This window comes from Psammomys obesus, unplaced genomic scaffold (genome assembly GCF_907164565.1).
Source record: "Psammomys obesus unplaced genomic scaffold, mPsaObe1.curated_primary_1811, whole genome shotgun sequence".
In the NCBI taxonomy this organism is placed as follows: Eukaryota; Metazoa; Chordata; class Mammalia; order Rodentia; family Muridae; genus Psammomys; species Psammomys obesus.
The window spans coordinates 12162453-12184661 of record NW_026592510.1 but is presented as its reverse complement, the minus strand read 5'-3'; the positions used below and the strand labels follow the sequence as shown (position 1 = coordinate 12184661).

The following is a 22209-nucleotide window of genomic DNA, read 5'->3' as shown; positions in this document are numbered from 1 at the left end:
GAAGAGTGGATGTGGGTGAGTGAGGCAGATGAACAAACTTGTGAGTGCAAATCCACATAAACAGAACTGCAGTGGGGGAGGCATGAATTCTGACAGTGTAGTAAGATAATATCCTTTTCATTTGTTTTATTTTTGATGCTGGGGTTGGAAGTCAAGGCCTGCTGCTGCTAAACATACTATCTACCACTGAGCTATGTGCCCAGCCTCAGCATAAGAAACCATGACTAATTGATTAGATGTATCTTTTTAAATTAAAAAAATTTAAAATATACAAACATGTTTGGTTTGTAGGTTTCCTATGTAATCCCATAACACATAACATACTGAGCTCTGAAAGCAGGGCCTGACAACACCTGTCCGCAAAGGCCAATGAGGGCTACCTGGAAGAGCGCTGTCAAAAACCAAAACCAGGGCTGAGTTCTGAGATTTCCAATTATACTTTGGTCTTTGTGTATTTAAAACCTCAAAGTTTCTGCCTGACGCTGAGGGGCAGTACCCGTACACAGTAAATGTGAGATAACGTCAGCTACTCTTAATACGTCCAAAATAGATTTTCCTGGAAGTGAAATATGAATGGCAAACCAAAATCACTTCTCAGGCTATTTGCCTGGCTTAAATAATATATCTGGATTGCCACTTTCCTTTGAATACGTGCATAAAAGCCATCAGATAACCACAGATGCTGACGTGAATAGACATTTGAGCAGCTGCTGGAATCAGTCTTGCTCTCTGGCTCCTGAAGAGGCACCTCTTTTCTGTTTGCAGCAGAGCTTCTAGTAGCGGCCGCTGGCTCACCTGCATTCCCACTGCGGCAGCTCCTCATGTCTTTGACTTTGGCTGTGAAAAAAAAAAATGTCGAAAGATGGGGAGTTTTAAAGCTAAAGCTTTAAAGCTAAAGATAAAGAAATAACTCTGAAATGGCCACAGGGCTACTGCTTTGAGAAAGCAGAGGGATTTCCTGTGTGAGGCTCTTCTGGCGATATCAGACCAGGAGAATCCAGTACAGACCTGCTTTGATGCATGGCATATCACCAGGTTGCTTTAAAACACGTGTGGCTCAGGGAGAAAGAAGGCTAATAAGACAGAAAAACAAACAAACACAATGTCTTCTTTTTTACCTTAAGAAAAGAAATGTATTCTCTCTCAGTAGACAGAGAAGAGCCAAAACACTAAGAAAGTGAGTATTCTTTTACCAAAGGTGAGGGATTAAGTGGGGCTGGATGAGTCTACTAAATGATTCCTAGATGGATTTTACATTTCTTTGTTCATTTTTTAAATTATTTTACTTACCTGTTGGCTTATTCGCTTCCAAAGAAGCAGGCTATTTTATAGTGTTTTCATACATAATTTTTGCTGATTCTCCCTCCAGTCTTTGTGTCCTTGCTCAAGCCCTTCCACCTCATACACCCCACTCCACTTTTAAATCAGGTGGGTTCTGTTACCCAGCCATCTCTAAGGGTTCCCTCTGTTCACATCCACTCTAACATAAGCATGAACATATGAATTAGAAGGGAAGATCCACATAAGAGAGAATTTAGTGTGTGTCCTTCTGTGTCTAGGATACGTCACTTAATATATTTCAGTTTGTCTATTTTCCTGAAGATTTCACAGCATATTTTACAGTTGAATGAGATTTCATTCTGCATATATAGCACATTTCCATGAACTATTCATCTGTTGACAGACATCTGTGTTCGTTCTATTTTCTTGCCATTGTGAAAAGGGCTGTAGTGAACACAGATGAACAAGCATCTCTTTAGTAGGTAATAGAGACTTTAGGTGTATGTATGCTCAAGTAGTAAAGCTATGTCATATGGCAGTTCTACTTTCAGGTTAGAAAAACCAACTTTTTGGTGTATTTTTCTGTCCCCAGCATCTAAAATTCATATCCAAGGCTTAATATTTCCCCTAGGCACCTGAGCAGGTGTTACTCAATACATGTTTAAATGCACCTACTTCCTCATTTATTGAATATGCTTTATATATAACCTTATAGAAACCTATAAATTAGGGAATTTTTTGGTCTTGCCTGCAGAGTAAACTTAATAGTATTGCCATTAATTAACAAAATTTTTGAATTTCGCATAAAATAAATATTTACTTTATTAGTTTTGGTTTTGGGATTTTACCTTCCATTACATTAGTTCTAGTGATGGAGGGGGTCCTTTGATATTTTTATGAAACTCTAAATGTGCCTGTCATCCTGAGAGATAAAATGGACCTGTCCCCAACCCAGTGCCAGCTTGGGGTGGGAAAGAAGAGCTTGCAAACTGCTAAGAAACAGGTTTCAAGCCAGCAGTGGTGGTGCATGCCTTTAGTTCCCTCTTCCCTCATTCTCTGCCCCTGTACTTGGGAGGCAGAAGTAGATGGATCTTTGAGTTAGAGGCCAACCTGGTCTACAGAGTGAGTTCCATGACAGACAGGGCTACACAGAGAAACCCTGTCTCAAAAAATGGGTGTGTGTGTGTTAAGAAACAGGTTTCAATGATAGATGGAGCTGATGGCGAGAGATCACCTTAAAAGGAACATCTCAGATTGTCACAGAAGCAGTGACAGAGTGACAGGTGGTAATCAGAAAAACACGGAGATGGCCAGTCAGGAAGAGGCAGGGAGAGATACACCTGCAAATTAAAGGTGTCGAGAAATCAAGAGAGATACAGAAGCTAGATAAATTAAGAAGTGGAGAGAGGAATCCAGAGAGTTTGATCTGGTCCCCAAATCTTACAGCTCTGTAGGGTTTGTATCTTAACATCTGCTCGCTGTGGCTTGCAGTTTTGCTGAAATCTTCTAGATTTGAGTATGTCACTGTGTTCAGAGCAGTGCTCAGACACCCTTGCACCTGACAATTGACCTCAGCCTTTTTTAGTTACAGGTCAGGAAATGAACTTAGAATCCATTTTGTTATGTTACAAAAGCAGCATAACTTATCAGCAGAACCAGTACTCAGAAGACAGCCCACACTATAGAAAATCAACACTTACTTTTCTACTTAAAAAAAAAAAAGTGTTTAAATAGCATTACTTCATTGCAGGCTGTATATTGAAATGGCAGAAATAACTAAAATTGGCACCAATTCCATTTCAAAATCAAGTCTACCTTTCCTCATTTCCTATAGTCTTTTCCAACCTCTACTTTTGCAGGTACTCAAGTTTTGCCATTTTTAGCCCTGTCAGAGATTTTTAAAAAAAAATTATATTCTGAGTTTTCACTGAACATGATCTATGGAAAATAAGCCTTTGGCTCACCTCAGACCCACTTTCAAAGAGAAACAAAGGGATCTAGGATTGCTTGTGAACAATGACAGTTGATGGCATTTCTCTTTGGGATGGCTAAGCCTGTGCTAAAGTGTCCTGAGTCCAGAGGCTGGGCTCTGGCTCCGGCCTGGCTGATTGGCCTTCCTTACATACCATGACAAGTGCAGAAGTAAGAAACACAAATATATTTTATTCAAAACCTAGTCTAGGAAGCCTGGATCCTGGAGTGGGAGAGATGGGAGCATTGCATCAGGAAGGGTTCATTTGCACCTCCACTCCTACTAACCAGGCTTTTGCCACGAGAGAAGTATCTCCAGTTTCCTCCCTACAGCATGTTTTCCATTCCGCTGACCTGATCAGTAATAAGCTGTTCACTGTGACATCATCTGTCACCTTTGTCACAGAAAGCTCATTAGCGCCGATGAGTTCATCATCCTCAGCTTCTGTTTCAGTAACATCATTGGCTCATAAACATCCTCCATGGACCTCACCCTTACATCCGCCTCATCCTGGAGCTTGCCTCTCTATGACAGAGGGTTTATTCCACTGTTGGGCCTGCCTGGCTTTTAGGATGCTCTGCTTTTTCTTCCTCTCCTGATGGTGTGTTCTTGAAGTTCAGCTACAGAGTCATTTAAAATGTCTAGTCGTTCGTACAGCGACAGGCATGCTTTCTGTTATAGCTCGCTTGCTCCTTGCTCCTAGCCAAGCAGTAGGAGCCCCTAGAAAGCGTGTGGGTGTTGTCTTGGAGAAAAGGACTAGAGTTTTTCAGTTTCCTTGAGCTTCTAGATAAGGGATAGGCTAAACTCAGGAAAAATCAAACTAATGTGTTTTTGCACTGTGGCTTCAAATGTTCCTTTGGGCTAATCTATCTTCCACAAACGAATTAGACGACAGTACCAAGATGGTAAGAAAAGAGAATTCAAGCCACAGTTTGCTCTGTGAATGGCCGTGGTTCCACAGTTAAGCCCAAGCTTGAGTCCATTTTAAACTAAGCTGAGGGCAGGGGATAAAGCTTAGTGCTAGCGTGCTTGTTTGCATGTGTAAGGCTTGAGGGCTGACATCCACACACTGCGAGATGCTGAACACACATACATAGGTGCATAAATGGCATATTGCTGAATCTGTGGGAAGAATTAGTAACCTGTAGAGCTGCTAATCAAAAGAAGCCATCTGAATGGTCCTCAAAAGCTCTCTGGAGGAATAACATCCAGCTTTCTCCTTCTCTAAGCTGTGATGCATCTGAGTGAAGAACATCTCGCTGACAGCATTTGGAGAAAAATACAATTATGCTTGGGTGTCTTGCACATACATGAGACCTCTAGTTATTACAGAACCTGTCAAAACAGCTTCATCCATCATATAAGGGATTCCTGTTTACAGTATGGAGTTCTTGAATAATGTGATTCTTACAATTTTCCCCTGGTTGGTACTAGTTTATCAAATATGGGGATCTTCCCTCTCAGAAGAAAATATTATTGTTCTCTTGTGTTCATTCTATAAGAGACGGTAATCTACCAAATATATATTTAGCATTATCGTCAGTAAGAAATATGGTGGTCCTTAGGAAAAGGATCTTCTTGAAATCGTTTCAGGCAAAGACATTCTATTTTTCTGGGAGTCAGTTTCATGATCTATAAAAAGGGATATTGAACTAAATTCTCTAAAACTTTCCTTCAGCTGTGTGTGTGTAGACAGCACAGGCAGAACATTGAGCAGCCATGCTGGTGACACTTGAACAAAAGGTCCAGCAACCCCTGCATGAGCACTGTGAAAAGCAGTTGACTGGTGTTGAGATGTAGGAGCAGTGGCCAAGACAAGAGCGGGAACAGCAAACCAGACTGTCCAGTCCAGCGGGCCACTGCTAGCGTGATTTACATGCTCTTCATGTAGCACTTCAAAGCATTTTTCAAGCTCTGCCTCATTATTCCTCCAAGCCCAGCATTAAAGGATAATCGGTGCCTATCAATTAATCCAGAGATGAAAACCGGGGCATTCCAGGGTTTAAAAGAATTCTTACAAAAGTCTACTGCCTTGCAAAGGATCGAGATATAAAGTGTTCATCACAGTTCTATAATCAATAAGAGGGAGGGAATAATGTAAATGTACCTTTGGGGACTATTACAAACGACAGCACATTCATTTTATGGGATAGTGCCCAGCCAGTAAAACCACGATTATGAAGAACATCTAATGACAGTAGAGAATGGTTATAATTGAACAGTATTAGACACTAAAACATGATGAAGCTGTGTATGCAGTATGATAAAAAATATTTAATGTATGAGGGAAAAGACTAAATGGAAATACGCTAACGTTTTCACCATAGTTTTTGTCACACAGGTATAATGAATGGTTGTTGTTTACTTCTAAAACAGAATACTTTAGTATTAAATACTTTTCTCCACTTTTCAGAAAACCTGTGCACATAATACATTCATAGTCATATATTATTTTCATAATCATGTGTAGATAGAATGATGTGACTTTAACATAAACCTGTATTTGTGTATGAGAGAGATTCGGGGGTAGGGGGTAGATCAATTAGATAAGATGTCAGGAGAAAACTGGGAGGCCATGCCATATAATCTGAATCCCTAGTGTTCTGAGAGCTGAGGAAAGCTGTGGCAACAACTGGAGAGAAGGCAGTAGGTCAGGAATACATTTGAGTACTAAGCAAAAACAAACAACAAACAAAACAATGAGAAATAAAGTCAGAGAAAGTGTGAGAAAAAATAAACAGGTCATAGGGACTAGAGAATTTGCTCAGAGGTTAAGAGTTCTTGTTGTTCCAGGCATGGTGGTAGAAGCCATGAATCTCAGCACTTGGGAGGCAGAGGTGGGATGGTCTCTAATTCAAAGCCAGTCTGGTCTGTATAGTTCCAAGACTGCCAGGCCTGGGCCATGTCTGAAAAACAAACAAACATACAACACTTGTTGGCCTTGCAGAGCTTCCAGGTTTGGTGCTAGTGCTCAAATACTGGCTCACAACCATCCATAACTCATTTCAGGGAATCTGACGCCCTCTTGTGACCTCCAAGAACAATGGCATGCACCTAATGCACACACACAAATAGGCAAAACAGTCACACATAAATAAATCTAGAAAGAAAGAGAGAAAGAAAAGAACCAGTCAGGTAAGACCCACAGTAAAAATTTGGGAAGCCATTGTAGGGAGGGATCTGACATAAGCCGTTTATATTTTTCAAAGCTGCTTCTTGGGACTATATAAGTAGTAGTTAGTTATGGGGGTGGGGTGGGACAGAAGCAAAAGTGACTTGAGAAAGAACTGCCTCGGTGGTTAAGGGCACTGGATGCTCTTCCAGAGGACCAACGTTCGACTGTCGGTACCCACATGACAGCTCACAAGCATCTCTACCTCCAATGCCAGGATGTCTAACACCCTCCTGGCTGATGCCTGCACCAAGCACACATGCAATGCACAGACATATGTGTAGATTGAACGCCCACACACAAAAAAATAAGTCATTTTTTTTTAAAAGAATGAAAGAAGGAACTTGTGTGCTCCAGATGAGAAATGAAGGTAGTCTGGAGTGGAGCGGGTGAGGACGGAGTAGGGAATGCACATCTGGCCTGTGGGCTGTGTGGAAGAAACTGTCAGTCTAATAGCCATTATTAATTAAGTTCTTTCTTTTCCTTTCTATTCTTTTCTCTCCCCCCCACCTTTGGCTGTTTCAGATAGGCTCTCATGCTGTGTAGCTTAGGTTGGCCTGGAACTTGCAGCAGGCCTCCTGTCCCTCCTCCATTACGCTGAGTTTATATGCTCACCGAAGTCTATAGGTCGATGCATGTATTAGTCCCCTTGAGGTTTTCGAAAACCTCCAGAAACAAAGTCTTCCAAAGCCGTACAGGTAGAGGAAGCAGAGATGGAGTTCAATCTCTGCTCTCTGGCTCCAGCATTAACTCTTTTTAGGGTATCCTGTACCTGCTGCTCAGTAAGTATTATCCCTCTTATTGAAATGGTTGCAGTGAAGATGAACAAGAAAGAGCAATGGGCAGAGGTGCATATGCTCCCTAAAAGAGGCATGTTTATGCACTCTTACTGATGTTTGCACACACGTACACATCTTGTGGCACCATGTATAGATGTAACCTAGAACCCCTGCTCAGATGTAGCCCGTGGTAGCTCAGTAACCAATTGGTTTCCCATAGTAAGGGAAACAGGGACTATTTCTGACAGGAACTCAATGGCAGGCTCTTTGACTTCCCCACCCCCCAAGGGAGGAGCAGCCCTGCTAGGCCACAGAGGAGGACTTTGCAGCCAGTCCTGAAGATACCTGATAAAACAGGGTCAGATGAAAGGGGAGGAGGTCCTCCCCAATCAGTGGACTTGGAAAGGGGCAGGGAGGAGATGAGGGAGGGAGGGTGGGATTGGGAGGGAATGAGGGAGTGGGATACAGCTGGGATACAGAGTTAATAAAATGTAACTAATAATAAAAAAAATTAAATTAAAAAAAAAAGAAAGAGCAATGGGCAGAGGTGTATGTACTCCCTAAAAGAGGCATGTTTATGCACTCTTACCGATGTTTGCACACACACACTCATCTTGTGGCACTAATGTAAACTGTCTTCACTACATTAATATATCAGTGTCCACTGTTTTTAAACCTTTGGCTGTCCTGGACTTGCTTTGTAGACCATGCTGGCCTCAGACACAGAGAGAGCTGCTTTCCTCTGCCTCCCAGAGTGCTGGGATTACAGGCATGCCCTGCCACCATGCCCAGCGTCTCAGTGTCCACTCTTGATGGCACCTGTATCTCAGCTGTATCAGATTTACTCTGACCGGCGAATGGGATTGGTAGGTACCGCTGAGACAGCAGAGGGTCGAGAAGACACAGGAGATGTTGGGTCTTCTGCCGCTCCATGGCTGACTCACAGAGTCAACTCACCTCTTCTCACAAAGCTGTGATTGTCTCATCTTAAAAAGCATTGGCTCGCGCTCAGTACCTCCAACCTGAATACCCCCAGATTCTGTGCCAATCCTTTTGTTGTGCTGTGACCCATCAGCTACGTCCCTGGGTAGGCTGTCTATACGTCAATATTTGAAGCTCGTTAAGTATTCTGCCATTGAGTGAAGTTCAGACTATTGCCTTACATTCCTTTTCACTTGAATAGGAGAAGTAGTGCTGACAAGAGTAGGAGTCAACAAGAGGGCAGGGTAGAGGACAGCTTAAAGCAAAGGCCGAAAATCCAGGGGCGTGCCAGCTGCCTCGGAGTCAAGGTGGTGATACTATTGTGTGAGGGTGGAGTGGCCTAGGAGGACTGTGCCACTCTGTCAGCTCCTAGGCAATCACCCCCATCCTGTCTCCAGTGAGCCCCCAGTTTAGAGAGGCAAGGGTCCACAAAGCACAGGAATGCTGTGTACTTGCCCCTATGACCTTTGAACTCACAAAGCAACAATCAGAGTTCTTGGGAGTTCCAAATATTGGTTTTCCTCTTGAATTACCTGAAAGCATTCCTTACTACAAGATATTTGAATAGAATATCCTTGGGTTTTGTTTTGGTTTGTCTATTGGGGTTTTGTGGTTATTTTTGAGGCAGAACTGTGTTATGCATTCCTGGCTGCCTTATGTAGATCAAGCTGGCCTCGGACTTACGATGAGCCTCTTGCCTGTAGCTCCTGAGCTCTTGAATCATGGATGTTACACTCCTACACCCAGCCCGGTAGAATCCTTGTGCTGTGATTTCTTCCTGGATGCTACATGCTCTTCTGTAGCCAGATCTGTTTGTTTCACTGTCTCCCCAAGTGATTTCTTAGAGCGACAAAGTCCTGAAATATACAGAGATGATCAGCCAAATAAAATGAATTCTGAGGTTTAAACATTTGGGGAGAGGAGTAGAGTCCTTGTCCTTCTAAGGCAGCGTTTCTCAACCTGTGGGTCACAACCCCTTTGGGGTTGAACAGCTTTTCCCAGGGGTCGCTTTAGACCATGGAAAAAATAGCTATTTACATTGCTACTCATAACAGTAGCAAAATTACAGTTATGAAGTAGCAATGAAAATAACTTCGTGGTCAGAGGTTACCACAGCATGAGGAACCGTATGAAAGGGCCCCGGCAGTAGGAAGGCTGAGAGCCACCGGCACAAAGCATCAGAGTACACAGCAGCCCGTTTCTCTCATTTTGCCCCAAGCTTCCCCAGCAGCATTTGGCTACCCCGCCACCTTCGCTTCCCCAGTTACCTCTAAAAACTACCTGACGCTGGGTAGACGGTGTAGAAGAGACTGGAGAATATAAACTTAGGAGACAGCTTTCAGCTACCTCAAAGCTAATGGACTCCGCCTTAATACTTATAGAAAACTAAGTGAGGTTGGATGTTAGTCTGTGAAGTGTTTTTGTTTTCATTATTGATTGGCTGCCAATGAAATATATTACAAAATAAAAATTCCAAATTTATTCTGAAGTGGGGCATGGGGATAGGCCTAGTTCCCAAATCTGCCCTCTCTAATGGGGTATCTACTTAGCCCAGAAGATTGACACATTTCAAAACACTGAGAAATCCCATCCAGTCCTCTTTCCAGGCCAGGACAGGGATTCTGAACATGAACTTGCCTGTCCCTAGTGGTTCATAGGGATTAGATTTGTAACATGGCTCTCTCTTTTTATCTGATCCGAAGTGACTTCCTTGAAGTGCTCTGCATGGTCCATCAGAAGTCGGTCACATCAGCTGTTCATTTGCCTCACACTTGACTGCTGAATTCATTCTCTTCTAGTGAAACATACTTTACATTTGAATGCAGACCCAGTTGATAACTTTAATAATTTAATATAACTATATGAACTAAGAATGAGAAATATACTAACTCTATAAAGAAAGTTATTTATTTACTCAGATAGTCAGTTAGTGTGTGTGTGTGTGTGTGTGTGTGTGTGTGTGTGTGTGTGTGTGTATGTGTGTGTACGTGTTGGTATAAGTACATGCTTACTGAGATGAAGATGAAGAAGACGATGCTGGGTATCCCCCAACCCTCTCCACCTATTCAGCTGAGGCAAGGTCGATTCCTGAACTGAGAGCTCAGGTCTCTGCTGGGCTGGAAGCCAGGAAGCTCCAGAGAGCCTCTTTTCTCTGCCTCTGCCTCAGACATGAAGTTGCAAGCATTCTCCAGATGCCTGGCTTCTTGCCTGACTACTGGGATCCAAGCTCTGTTCTTCATGGTTATGATTAAAGCTTAGCTCTTAACCACTGAGCCATTTCTCCACACACACCCATTTAAAAATGTTAACAGAGACCATCTGATGGCGTTGGTTGCATTCTCATGATAACATAAGGGTCATCACGGTAATATGGATATATGTTGCAGAACTGTACTCCCAGGAGAAGACACTTGGAAAAGAACACAGCTGCGTCACCTTCCACGTGACTCCTCACTTCATCAGTCATTTTTCAGCTGGAGACTAACTTTATAACAGCGTAGCATTACATCCCTTTAGTGTGACCCAACCCTGTCACTTTCTTGAATGATTGTCTTCTGCATCTACTAACTCGAGGTTCATGTGCTCGTCACAGCCACGGATAGAACCCTCTGTCCCCAGAGTGCCCTGCTCACAGAGCACCACCTGAGCCTGAGGTCTGAATTATGGCTGCTGAGCTGCATCATCACTGCCCCTGTGGCCCTGGCCATGGTGTACCATGTTGGCGTCTCATGGATCTGCCATCATCTCCGGAAACAACTTCTGGCCTTAAACAGAAACAGAAGTGGGCTCCAGACATTGATTATTGGCTTTTCTCTTTTCCAGAAACCTTCTGTATGTATACCCCCAGAGGCTGAATTTTGCTAACAAACTAGCATCTGCGCGGAATATTACCATAAAGATCCAGTTTATGTGTGGAGAAGACCCCAGCAATGCTATGCCGGTAAGGAGAGGGCAGTATTTGCCTCCAGTCGGTGAGCTGTGCTCCCGGGTCACAGGGATGAAATCTAAAGTTCTTCAGTATACAGAATATGTCCACCACTCACCCAAGGTCTCCTGATGATGTTAGACCAGTGCTTTACCAGTGAGGCACAGCATACTCCATGCCAGCAGAGCCCGCTCTAACGCACGCAGGGCCTTTCTGGCCAGTCCAGTATTGTCACCAGGATGATGGTGGGGGAACAGCGTCAGTCTATAGTCTCTCTCCCACATTGTGAGATATGACACCTTGGAGCTGAAGATCATTTTAAAGGACTGAAAGGTGTTGTAGGGTCTCTCCACATTGCCCGTGGAACCATGCCTTTCTAGTATTCTGCAAAGTTGGAGGGTGACTCAGTGCCCACTGTTTGGCTAATTTCTTCCATGTATACACTCAGGTGAATGTGAGACCATTTAGAACAAATCTGAAGCAGTGCCAAGTGATAATAAACACACAGCAGCTCAAAACCCTTTAGAAATGGATGTTTATCCTGAGGCAAAACGTAAACTAATACTAACAGACTAAAATAGTATTATCTAAGAAGCCCGTAATGCCAGAAAATGTGTATGTAATTGACATGGTTGGTTAGCTGTTACTATTTACACAAGTCCTGGAATTCAGCTAATATTCGCCTGGAGTTGTAGCTACTGATAGAACACTTGTTTAGCATGTATGGAAGTCCTAGATTTGATCCCCTGAAATGCATGGAGGGGTGGGGTTGGGGTAGACATGCTTAAGCACAAAGTGGAGGGAGGTAGAGGTTTGGGCTTTTCCCCTTGTGCCCTTTTCTGCTGGAAGTAATTTCTTCCTAGCGCGTCTTTCCCTATATATCTACTCTCTAAAAAGTCATCCCTCTCTTTCACCTGTTCCCTGATGCACTCTTGCAACTGTGGTAGGAGAAGATCCTAGGGTCTCACTAGGGACTCATGAACATGACACTGTCATGTGTATCCATGCACCAAGGCAGTAAAGCCACCCCTGGTTTTTCAGTCTCACAAGCCTGTTGCCCTCGGTCATTCGTTAGTACCTTGAAGGCTCAGTTTACTCATTAGCCCACTTCTGGTTTGTATAGTTGGGCCAATTGTGGGGCTTAATCTTAACTTATAAGCTACAGCTCGGGGAGAGAAGTGTGTCCTGTTGATGCGATGGCAGAGGATTTGGTGGAGTCAAAATCACTCTTAACTTGGTTCCTTCCACATTGAAAAACAGGTCATCTTTGGGAAGTCCAGTGGACCTGAATTTCTACAGGAAGTGTACACAGCGATTACATACCATAATAAGTGAGTATATCTCAGAGTTTTAAACATACACTACAACCATTTCAATGTCTCCTAGGTTTTAGGTTGTTTTTGTTTTTGTTTTTGTTTTGTTTTGGTTTGGTTTTGGGCTTTTTTTTGTTTGTTTGTTCATTTGTTTGTTTTTTGGTTTTGGTTTTTCAAGACATGGTTTGTCTGAATAAATAGTTCTGGCTGTCCTGGAACTTTCTCTGTAGACCTGGCTGGCCTTGAACTCATAGTGATGCACCTGCATTGTCCTCCTGAGTGCTGGAATTAAAGGTATACATGTACCACTACTGCCCAGCTAGGTTTTTGGTTTTTAACTCTGTGGGTGCTTTCCCCAATAGTTTCATAACATGGTGACTGAAGGCCAGAGGAGTTTATGCCCATTCTTTAATTCTGTGTTGGCAATGCACAATATTTGTAAACAACTGAGGCTTTGGGGAGAAAAATATCTTCAAGAATCCAATTTGATTATGTCAAAAATGATGATAGAGAGATTTAGATAGTGTTAAATAAAGACGAGTATTTTCTTACTTGGTGTGAGATCCAAAGAGGGCCAGAAACAAAAGCCATCTCTCTTTGGTCATCTTGTCATCTCCCCTCTTACCTACTTTAAGCCAAACAAAGCAAAGATGGTATATTCAATTATGTCAGTAAAGGGAGTCATGAGACTGTCTAAGCTCATTCACACTTCACAGGTGGAGGATTGACATCTCTGTGCTATCAGGTAGGGTTTCACCCTGCCATGATAATCAAACTCCTTTAGGGGCCTCACGTGAACACAGTCAGGTGTTCATGTGTCACGTGTCATGGGGACTAAATGGATAATGTTGTGTAGCCTCAGCATAGCCCCTTGATGAGGACAGCCACATGCAGGCCTGTTTGTGGGACTGAGAAGGGAAAAGAGGTCATAGCAGTACTCTCAAGCTCATCCTCTTTTCCGATTAAGTTGCATTTTTCCATCATGTAGGGAAAGCCCTTTCTCTCTAACAGAGCCTTCTGACTGTAACCATTTTTTATGTAGGTGGAATGCCTCTCACAGTGTCAGCTTGGCTTCAAGGCTTTGCAGCTGAGGAGCAGGATAATGTGAAATGAAAAGCCCCACAGCATGCAGACACATGGGAGCAAAGGGTCAGGGGGTGCTCTGCCTCATACCCAGGGAGTCATCCTTCGGCTGAACATGATTTGTGTACAATGTGCTTTTGATACAGGTCTCCTGACTTTTACGAAGAAGTGAAAATTAAGCTCCCTGCCAAGCTCACAGTAAATCACCATCTCCTCTTCACCTTCTATCATATCAGCTGTCAGCAGAAGCAAGGCGCCTCAGGAGAGAGCCTTCTGGGGTACTCGGTGAGTTGCTTTCAACTTGCCGCCTCCCCCTGCAGTTGCTGTTGGAGCCAAGGTCCCTGCAGAGAGTGTCTCCAGTTTGCTCACTTGCTTTTCTCCTGTCAGGAGTTGCAGAATGTGCTAGTCCAGATCATAGCAGAGAGTAGAAATGGCTTTACTTAGAGAACGACAGGTTCCTCGGATGAAAAGCTGGTGGGCGGTAAATCTTTAAAGAATATTCATTTATCTAAGAATAAAAGCATTGTAATATGTGTTATTTCCATATTTGATATAAGTGCTTCACATGTAGAATTAGCTCTTCAGGGAACAAAAGTTTTTTTTTTTTAAAAAAACATGAAAGGTAAAATGAACATGGATATTCAGACAGGAGCCAACACTGGCCATATAGAAAAAAAATGCTACTACTTGGGCCCAGAAAGCAACAAATCATTGACATTACCATTTCAGGAACTCTCAGGGAATTTACAATGCAAAGAACTGGACTGAAACTGCTGCCAGAAGGAGACTTGGTCAATATCTAATCACTGTTTAGTTTAGTCTGATAGCTGTGAGCTAGATAAATCGCCAGAGTTCTGTGCAGCTATAAAACCCACTTCGCTCTTGGCATCATCTGTTTCAGTGGCTGCCGATCCTCTTAAATGAACGTCTTCAAACCGGATCCTATTGTCTACCAGTTGCCTTGGAAAAACTGCCACCCAACTACTCCATACATTCTGCTGAGGTAACCAGTGCTGTGTGGCAGCTGCTTCCTGTCCAGCTGTGGTCTAGGATCCCTTTCCCACACCCACTTCCCATTCCCAAGGATGTGTCTGAGGTCTGAGGTTGCTTGCTGGGTTCTCCAGGGTTGTCATCTCCAAGCACCCTGTGTTTTCAGAGAGCACATTGTTCTGACAGGAAGGCTATCTGGCAGTGAAAGAAATCCTACTCATTTAGATGTCACCACATCAGAATGTTCCGTGGGTGCAATGTGGACCGGAGGCAATGCTGCCTTGAATCGTCTGCCTGTGCAGTGTTCTGTAGATGAGGAGACACGTTGAGCCCACTTGTGATAGACACTGTTCCTGTCAGGAATCCTTTCAGAATGTTCCCAGTCAGAATGTTCCTGAATCAGCAGTTCTTCTTGTGGGCTGCTGGTCACAGCCTGTGGATGCCCTGTAAAGATGCCGATGCCAGATGCCACCCTTCCTGTCCCGCCGCTCCTCTTGCTTTTACAGCCTGTAGCAATACTCCAGTCTAGAGATAGTCCCATGACTCTCAGCCCACTGTCACATTTCCCCAACCTTTTAGTAGAGGTTCCCATCAATGAGTATTATTCTTAAGCAAATCATCTTACTCATAAATATTTTATCATGTATCTTGAAAATCTGACTTTTTTCTAGCTATCATAATACCATTAGTAGACCTTAAAATTTTAACATAATCTTGAATATCATTTTTTTTTATCCATTCAGTGACCACCTTTCCTGTACCCCACCAGGATCAGATAGAGCGCTGTAAGCTTGGGATCCAGTCTGTGCCTTTCAGAGAGTTCCATGGGTCCCCATCTTCTGCCACCTCCTTGTCCTGTCCTTGCAAGCATAGCATGCTTCCAACCATCATGATGAAAGAGGCACAAAACACAGGCTGGCCCTCTTTGCTCCAGCACTGCTGACCTCTCTAGAGAAACATAATACCAATGGGAGCTTAAGGCAAGGAGTTATCTCTGAGGCCTAAGAAAGTAGGTATTGGTGGTAAATGAAATGGAAGAAGCATAATGAACAAGCAGGAGCCAGGCAGGACTACCACTAGGAAGCACCTTGCTAAAAAGGAAGTCATTTCTGGCATTCAAATCCATGCAAACCTCCAGTCTCTGTCCTGACGTACCTCTTTAATGGGAGGATCACTTGATTACATTCCTAGCATTAAAGATCAGCGTTGAAGAAGAGGCTACATACAGGTTACCCAGCTAATTCTCCTAGCATTTGGACAAATGCTAAAGCCCAAAGAGTATGATTGACTTCTCAGTGTGAAAATAACTAGTTTGGTGTAGGATCTGAGCTTGAACCAAAGGCCTCTGACTTGAAAGTCTAGCTATGGAAGTTCTCCATTTGTAGAGCCTTGATGTAACAAACAAGTTGCTTTAACAGTTGGAAAGGGAAATCGAATTGCTAATCTTTTTTATTTCTCTCTCTTTAACACAGAAAGTCCCTTTGCAGAATCCTCCTATTAAGTGGGCTGAGGGCCATAAGGGGGTCTTTAATATTGAAGTGCAAGCAGTTTCTTCTGTTCACACCCAGGTGAGGAATGCCAAGGCCTGCCCCTGTCTGGGTCATTCATCTGCTTAGCCCCATTTCTTGTCCGTGTGATATCTAATACACCAACTCTTCCTACAGCATGAGTCGGAGACTGATCTATTTTTTCTTTGGTTAATAGTTATTAAAAAGTCCTATTTTGTACACCACATTCTACAACGAGTCCTTTCCCCTTGCTGGAAGCATCTGGAACTTAGATTTCTAATCCAAAGCACTGGCCAAAAGATTGCACCAAGCTCCTGGATGTATGTTGAAAGGCTAGCACCTCATGATTGTCTTCTGCCTTCCCAGGACAACCACCTGGAGAAGTTCTTCACGCTTTGCCACTCCCTGGAGAGCCAGGTGACCTTCCCCATCCGTGTGCTGGACCAGAAGATCTCAGAGAGCGCGCTGGAGCACGAGCTGAAACTCAGCATCATCTGCCTGAGCTCCTCCCGCCTGGAACCCCTTGTGCTCTTCCTCCACCTGGTGCTGGACAAGCTTTTCCAGCTTTCTGTGCAGCCCATGGTCATTGCTGGCCAAACAGGTAGAGGCCTGTGGGCTGGGAGGAGGCATGGCTAGACCAGGCAGGCAGATGTACTTTGCCTAATGAGTCACGGCTTTCCACAAACCCATTAATGCTGTGAGGAACCTTTGTAACATTTGACATGCAGTCAGGTCCCGTACTGTTTTGTCAGGCTCCTTACATGTTTATGGAAAAAAGGAAGAAGGGCTAGAGTGGTTAAAAAGCATTTGTTGTTCTTGCAAAGGGCCCAGGTTCAATTCCCAGCACTCACAAAATTCACAACTATGTATTAACTCCAGTTCCAAGGAATCTGATGCCCTCTTGTCCCCACAGGCACTGAATTTACATGATACACACTCATATGTGTAGGCAAAACACTCATATGCATTAATAAAATAAAATGAGTAAACATTAAACATGTTTTGAAGGAAGAGAAGGGGTGAGAAAGAGGGAGAAAGAAAGATTAAAATGGACTCTTAGCGCTGCCGACATGGTTCAGCAAATAAAGATGCTTGTGTGCAAGCCTGTTTAATGACTTGAATTTGATCCTTGAGATCCATATGGTAGAAGGAGAGTACTGACTCCCATAAGATGTTGCCCAACCTCCATGTTTGCACCATGTCACGTAAGCACACACACATCAAAATGTTTTTAAATAGGAGCGGTAATTTAGTTGCCTGCTTATGGCACGTGGGGCTCACTGGCCAGCCATCATAGCCTAACTTGGCAGGTTTAAGCCTGTGTCCAGACACTAAGGTGGAGAGCAATTGAAGGAGACATCTGATGTCAGCATCTGGCCTCTGTATACATGTGCACACAGGAAGGTACACACAGGAAGACAGTGAAGGACTTAGTCTGTAGTCATTCATTTGGAACCCGCTTGTGCTCTGTCTTATACTATGGAAGGCACAGTGTGGGAATGAGGAAGCACAGAAAATTGTGAGAAATAATGCTAGCCCTGGAAATGGTTCCAGCCTTCACAAGGAGGCTAAATTTACCAACTGGCATAGCTACAAAATGATATAGTTTGGATTCCTATCCCTGTGGGGCATTGCAGGCTTCATGCAGGAGACTGAGCATGGAAAGGATGGTGTGACTTTGTGGTCACTGTGATTTTGTAGCAAGAAGCAAGGAAAGCACAACAGCATGAGCAAAGTCAGGATCACAGAATGGGTCAATCTGATGGCTCCGTCACTAGGACATAGCTGAATTTGAGCAGAAACAGGCACAAAGTTGGCTAAAGTCAGATTATGAAGGGCTCAGAGCACCAGACCAATAGGGTCTGTACCTATTCAGAATGAACAAATTTTGCAGTTTGCATGGACCTGCTGTGGGGAATGACATAACCTGTGTACATTTTTTAAGATGAATCTCCTGAGGACAGATTTAGGCATAGCTTTCACAGCCCTTGGGCATCCTTTTGAAATGCAGATTCTGGTTCAGCTGGTCTGGGGTGTGGCCTAAGGCTCAAGCTCAAGGTGATGCTGATAATGTCTCTGCAGAGCCCACTATGTAGCCTGTTTTCAGCTGAGTTTAGAGAATGGTGGCGTATGGACATGTCCTGGTTGTGGGAAACTCTGCTGTTTGCAGGGGAGAAAAGACAAGATGGGAGCACGAGCCAGGCACAGTGGGTTGTGCTGCCATACCTATAATTCTAGCTGAAGCAGGAGGATTGCAGTAAGCTCTAGGCCAGCTTGAGCATGTCTGTGGTGCTGGAACACCGGAACTGACTGGAACATAGCTGCCACCCACCAACATTTCTTTCGCCTGGCTAAGGTAGTCAGTGATCAGGACAGGCTGTTACTAGCCTGAGACGTCAACCTCCCTTTCTCTCTTCTCTTGGCTCCTCAGCAAACTTCTCCCAGTTTGCCTTCGAGGCTGTGGTGGCCATTGCCAATAGCCTGCACAACAGCAAGGACCTGAGAAAGGACCAGCATGGGAGGAACTGCCTGCTGGCCTCCTATGTCCACTATGTGTTCCGGCTGCCTGAACTGCACAGGGAAGCGCCCAAGTCAGGTAATGCTTCCTGGGTGGGCAGAGCACCACTCAGACCACCGCCACGGAATTAAAGTTCAGTTTTATTTTTTCAGAGTAAAACTTATATAAGTGTTGAAATTAAAAGTTCCTAGATGTTTCTCCCTCCCACCCTCCCTCCTTCTCTCTTTTCATGTTGTACTTGCCTGGTCTGCCTAGTTGGCAACTTCTCAGAATCCTTTACTCCATTGCTAAGTTACAATTCAGTTGAGGAGCTGCTTTAAAAGATGGAGATTTGCTGGCTGTGTAAGAGTCTAGAAGAACAGTAAGGAAAATGGTGTCTATCCAATGGCAGTGACACCACCAAGAGTTCTTAAACTTTTCATTATATAAAAAAAGTTCTCATTTCCCCAGGCTAAGTTAATAATAGTCCATTTCACTATTCTTAATTATTTACATAGGCAACAAACCATAATGTCTCAGTAGCATAATATAAAAGTATCATCAACAGACTTTTAAAAATCCCACATTTAAGCCAGGCATTGGTAGCACATACCTTTAATCTCAGCACTTGGGAGACAGAGGCAGGAGGATCTCTATAAATTCAAGGTCAGTCTGGTCTACAGACTGAGTTCCAGGACAGCCAAGGCTGCACAGAGAAACCCTGTCTTAAAAAACAAAACAAAACAAAACAAAAAAAAAAACCCACATCCAGATAAATGTGCTACCTTTTTGGTCTCTGCAGTCATATTTTACATAAATCTGTCATTTCAGTCCATTTTTTAAACTAGACTTGAACTCACTTTGAAATATTGCTTATAAGCTGGGTGCAGTGGTGCACGCCTGTGATCCCAGCACTTGAAGAGCAGAGGCAGGCAGATCTCTGTGAGCTTGAGGCCAGCCTGGTCTACAAAGTGAGTCCAGGAGAGCCAAGGCTACACAGAGAAAACCTGTCTCAAAAAAAAAAAAGGAAAAGAAAGGGAAAGTAAATTCATATGCCTGTACTTAAAAGATGACAGTAGACAATTCGATTTGAACAGCCTTCCTCTATGACTTACAAGATTGCATCATTCAAATATTGATCAAACAGAAACATTCATGTTGCCAGTTTTCCTTGAGAATTCAGAAACTCTGGCAACTTAAGGTCTGGTTCATGTGGCGGTGGCGGATTGGTGCCAAGCATGTGTCTCAAGTTCCCCCACAGTCCTCTCCACTCCCCACCACCGCACACGCTGCCTGCTTCGCCCAGCATTGCCCCCTGCCCCGCACAGCTGCAGGATAATGAAGCTTCCTTCCCAGGCCCATCTGGTAGGTGCGCACTTCCCTCCCGCTCCTCCCTCACTGAGTCCTTGTCCAGCTCCGTGACTGACTCTGTCCTGTCTGTTGACATGTCTCTGGCTGCCATGGTACAGGTGGCCCAGCTGCCGTCGTCCCCGACCCCCGATACCACACGTACGGACGCACGTCTGCTGCTGCTGTGAGCTCGAAGCTGATGCAGGCCCGTGTGATGAGCAGCAGCAACCCCGACCTGGCTGGGACACACTGTGCAGCAGATGAGGAAGTCAGGGACATCATGTCCTCAAAGGTAGGGGCGTGGCCAGCCCTGCAGGGCACAGGCACTCTGGTTTTGCTTTTCAGCTGATGTACAGCATGACATTCAGATATATAAAGACGCTGTATGTTAAGCAGGTCAGGGTATTTAGGATATTTTGCACAGCATCTGTTCATTATTCCTTTGTGGTTAGAAGGCTGACCTCCTCCTTTCTGGCTATTTTGAGGTATTTGTTATAGTGTGATGGTTGAAGTCCCCCTGTGTGTGACAGCACACAGAGCTTTTCTCCTGCTGAACTGTGGCTTTGTTAACACACTTTACTTTCTTATTTTATTTTTTTTTTTAATTTTTAGTTCTCATGTAGGCCCTCCAAAGTGCTTGTGATCTGTTGTTTTTTAGTTGGCACAGAGCAGTTACACATGCGCATTGGGTATATAGTACAATGTTTAGTCCGTGTATAGAGTGTGTGCCGAGACCTGGGCAATCTGACTTGTCCGTCACTCAGACATACATCATTCCTTCATAGTAGGAGCACTTAACGTCCTTTCTTGTAGCTATTTTGAAATATTAATTTAATTGTTATCAACATAGCTACAGTGACTCAGTTTCCTTGTTAGGGTAACATTTGTCACAGCTTATGAACCAATATTAATGCATAGTTATCATTAACATAAACTTATACTTTATTCCAATTTCTTCATTTTCCCTAATGAAGAAATTCTGCAGTCTATTCTGCAGTCCTTCCCAGGGACCCACACAGCATTTTTCAGTCATGTGTCCTTAAGATTCTCTTACATATTAGAATTTTTTAGACTTTCCTTGTCTTTCATTATCTTGACAGTTTTAATCACTAATAAATATTTTATTTGGGATTTTAAAAATATACAGTTCAAACCAGGTGGTGGTGGTGCACACCTTTAATCCCAGCACTTGAGACTAAAGAAAAGAAAAAGAAGTTTTCCTTATGGCTTAATTAACATATTCAATTGCCAAGCAGTGGTGCATGTCTTTAATCCCAGCACTCAGGAGGCAGAGGCAGGTGGATATCTGTGAATTTGAGGCCAGCCTGGTCTACAGATCAAGTTCTGGGACAGCCAAGGCTACATCGAGAAACCCTCTCTCAAAAAAAATAAATAAAACAAGAAACCATTTAAGTCACATGCCATAGGATTCATCCCTCTAAAGTTCATAATCCAGTGGGCTTTGGCATATTCAAAAATCTACAATAGATGTGTTGATGTTGTTATTGTTTGACACAGAAATGAGCAAATGTTCCAAATAAGTACTCTCACTCAACAGCCCAGAGCTGGTTTTAAACAGAGGCCAGTACTACTGTTTTTTGATTTGCTAGGCCACACATGATTGTGGCCGTTTCTGACAGCCTTGCTTTTTATGCTTTTTCAATAACAATGAAAATGTTAAATTTCTATATATGCTAAGGTAGCATTTTTCCGATTATTTTGTAGTAAGGAATGAAATTTAGTCCAGAGAATAGAGTTTTACCCTTTCAGAAAGGGTTTTGACCATTGTTGTTTGGTGTAGTACCGCATTCAACCGCGGTGGGGCTCTGTTCTCATGCTTTTTCCCTGCTCTCCTGAAGGAAGTTTGGTGTCTGAATCTTTTTATTGTTGCTTTACGTTGCTTGACTTTTGAGACAGGGTTTCCTCTGTGTAGCCCTGTCTGTCCTGGAACTCACTCTGTAGACCAAGTTGGCCTCAAACTCAGATTCACCAGCTTCTGCCTCTTGAGTGATGGGATTAAGGTCATACTCCACCACCACCTGGCTCCTTTGGTTTTTTGACACAAGGCTCACTCTGTAACCCAGATTAGCCTAGAACTCAGTGTGTAACTCAGACTGACCTTAAACTCAGAGCTGTTCTCCTGACTCAGCCTCCTGAGTGCTAAGTTTACAGGTGTGAGCCACCTTGCCTAGCTAGGTACTGGATTCTGTTATGTTGACTTTGTCAGATACTTCTATAAAATATGTATTTAATTTACACATAGAAGTGTTTCTGCATGTCTGTATGTGCACCATGAGCATACCAGGTGCCAGAAGATACCAGAAGAGGTGTTGGTTGTGAGCCGTTATGGGAGTGCT

The 22209-nt window shown here is 43.6% G+C and overlaps 1 protein-coding gene across 2 annotated transcripts in view; it reads left to right on the top strand.

Annotated features, from left to right (window-relative positions):
- Dock8 (dedicator of cytokinesis 8) overlaps positions 1-22209 on the top strand; it is a 160335-nt gene that overhangs the window by 63363 nt on the left and 74763 nt on the right. For both annotated transcript variants that reach the window (XM_055613824.1, XM_055613823.1), the window contains exons 14-21: positions 11009-11126; positions 12372-12442; positions 13654-13792; positions 14409-14510; positions 15970-16065; positions 16372-16606; positions 18437-18601; positions 19972-20144. In XM_055613824.1, the coding sequence (XP_055469799.1) occupies positions 11009-11126; positions 12372-12442; positions 13654-13792; positions 14409-14510; positions 15970-16065; positions 16372-16606; positions 18437-18601; positions 19972-20144 (1099 nt within the window). The remainder of the gene's footprint in view (positions 1-11008; positions 11127-12371; positions 12443-13653; positions 13793-14408; positions 14511-15969; positions 16066-16371; positions 16607-18436; positions 18602-19971; positions 20145-22209) is intronic.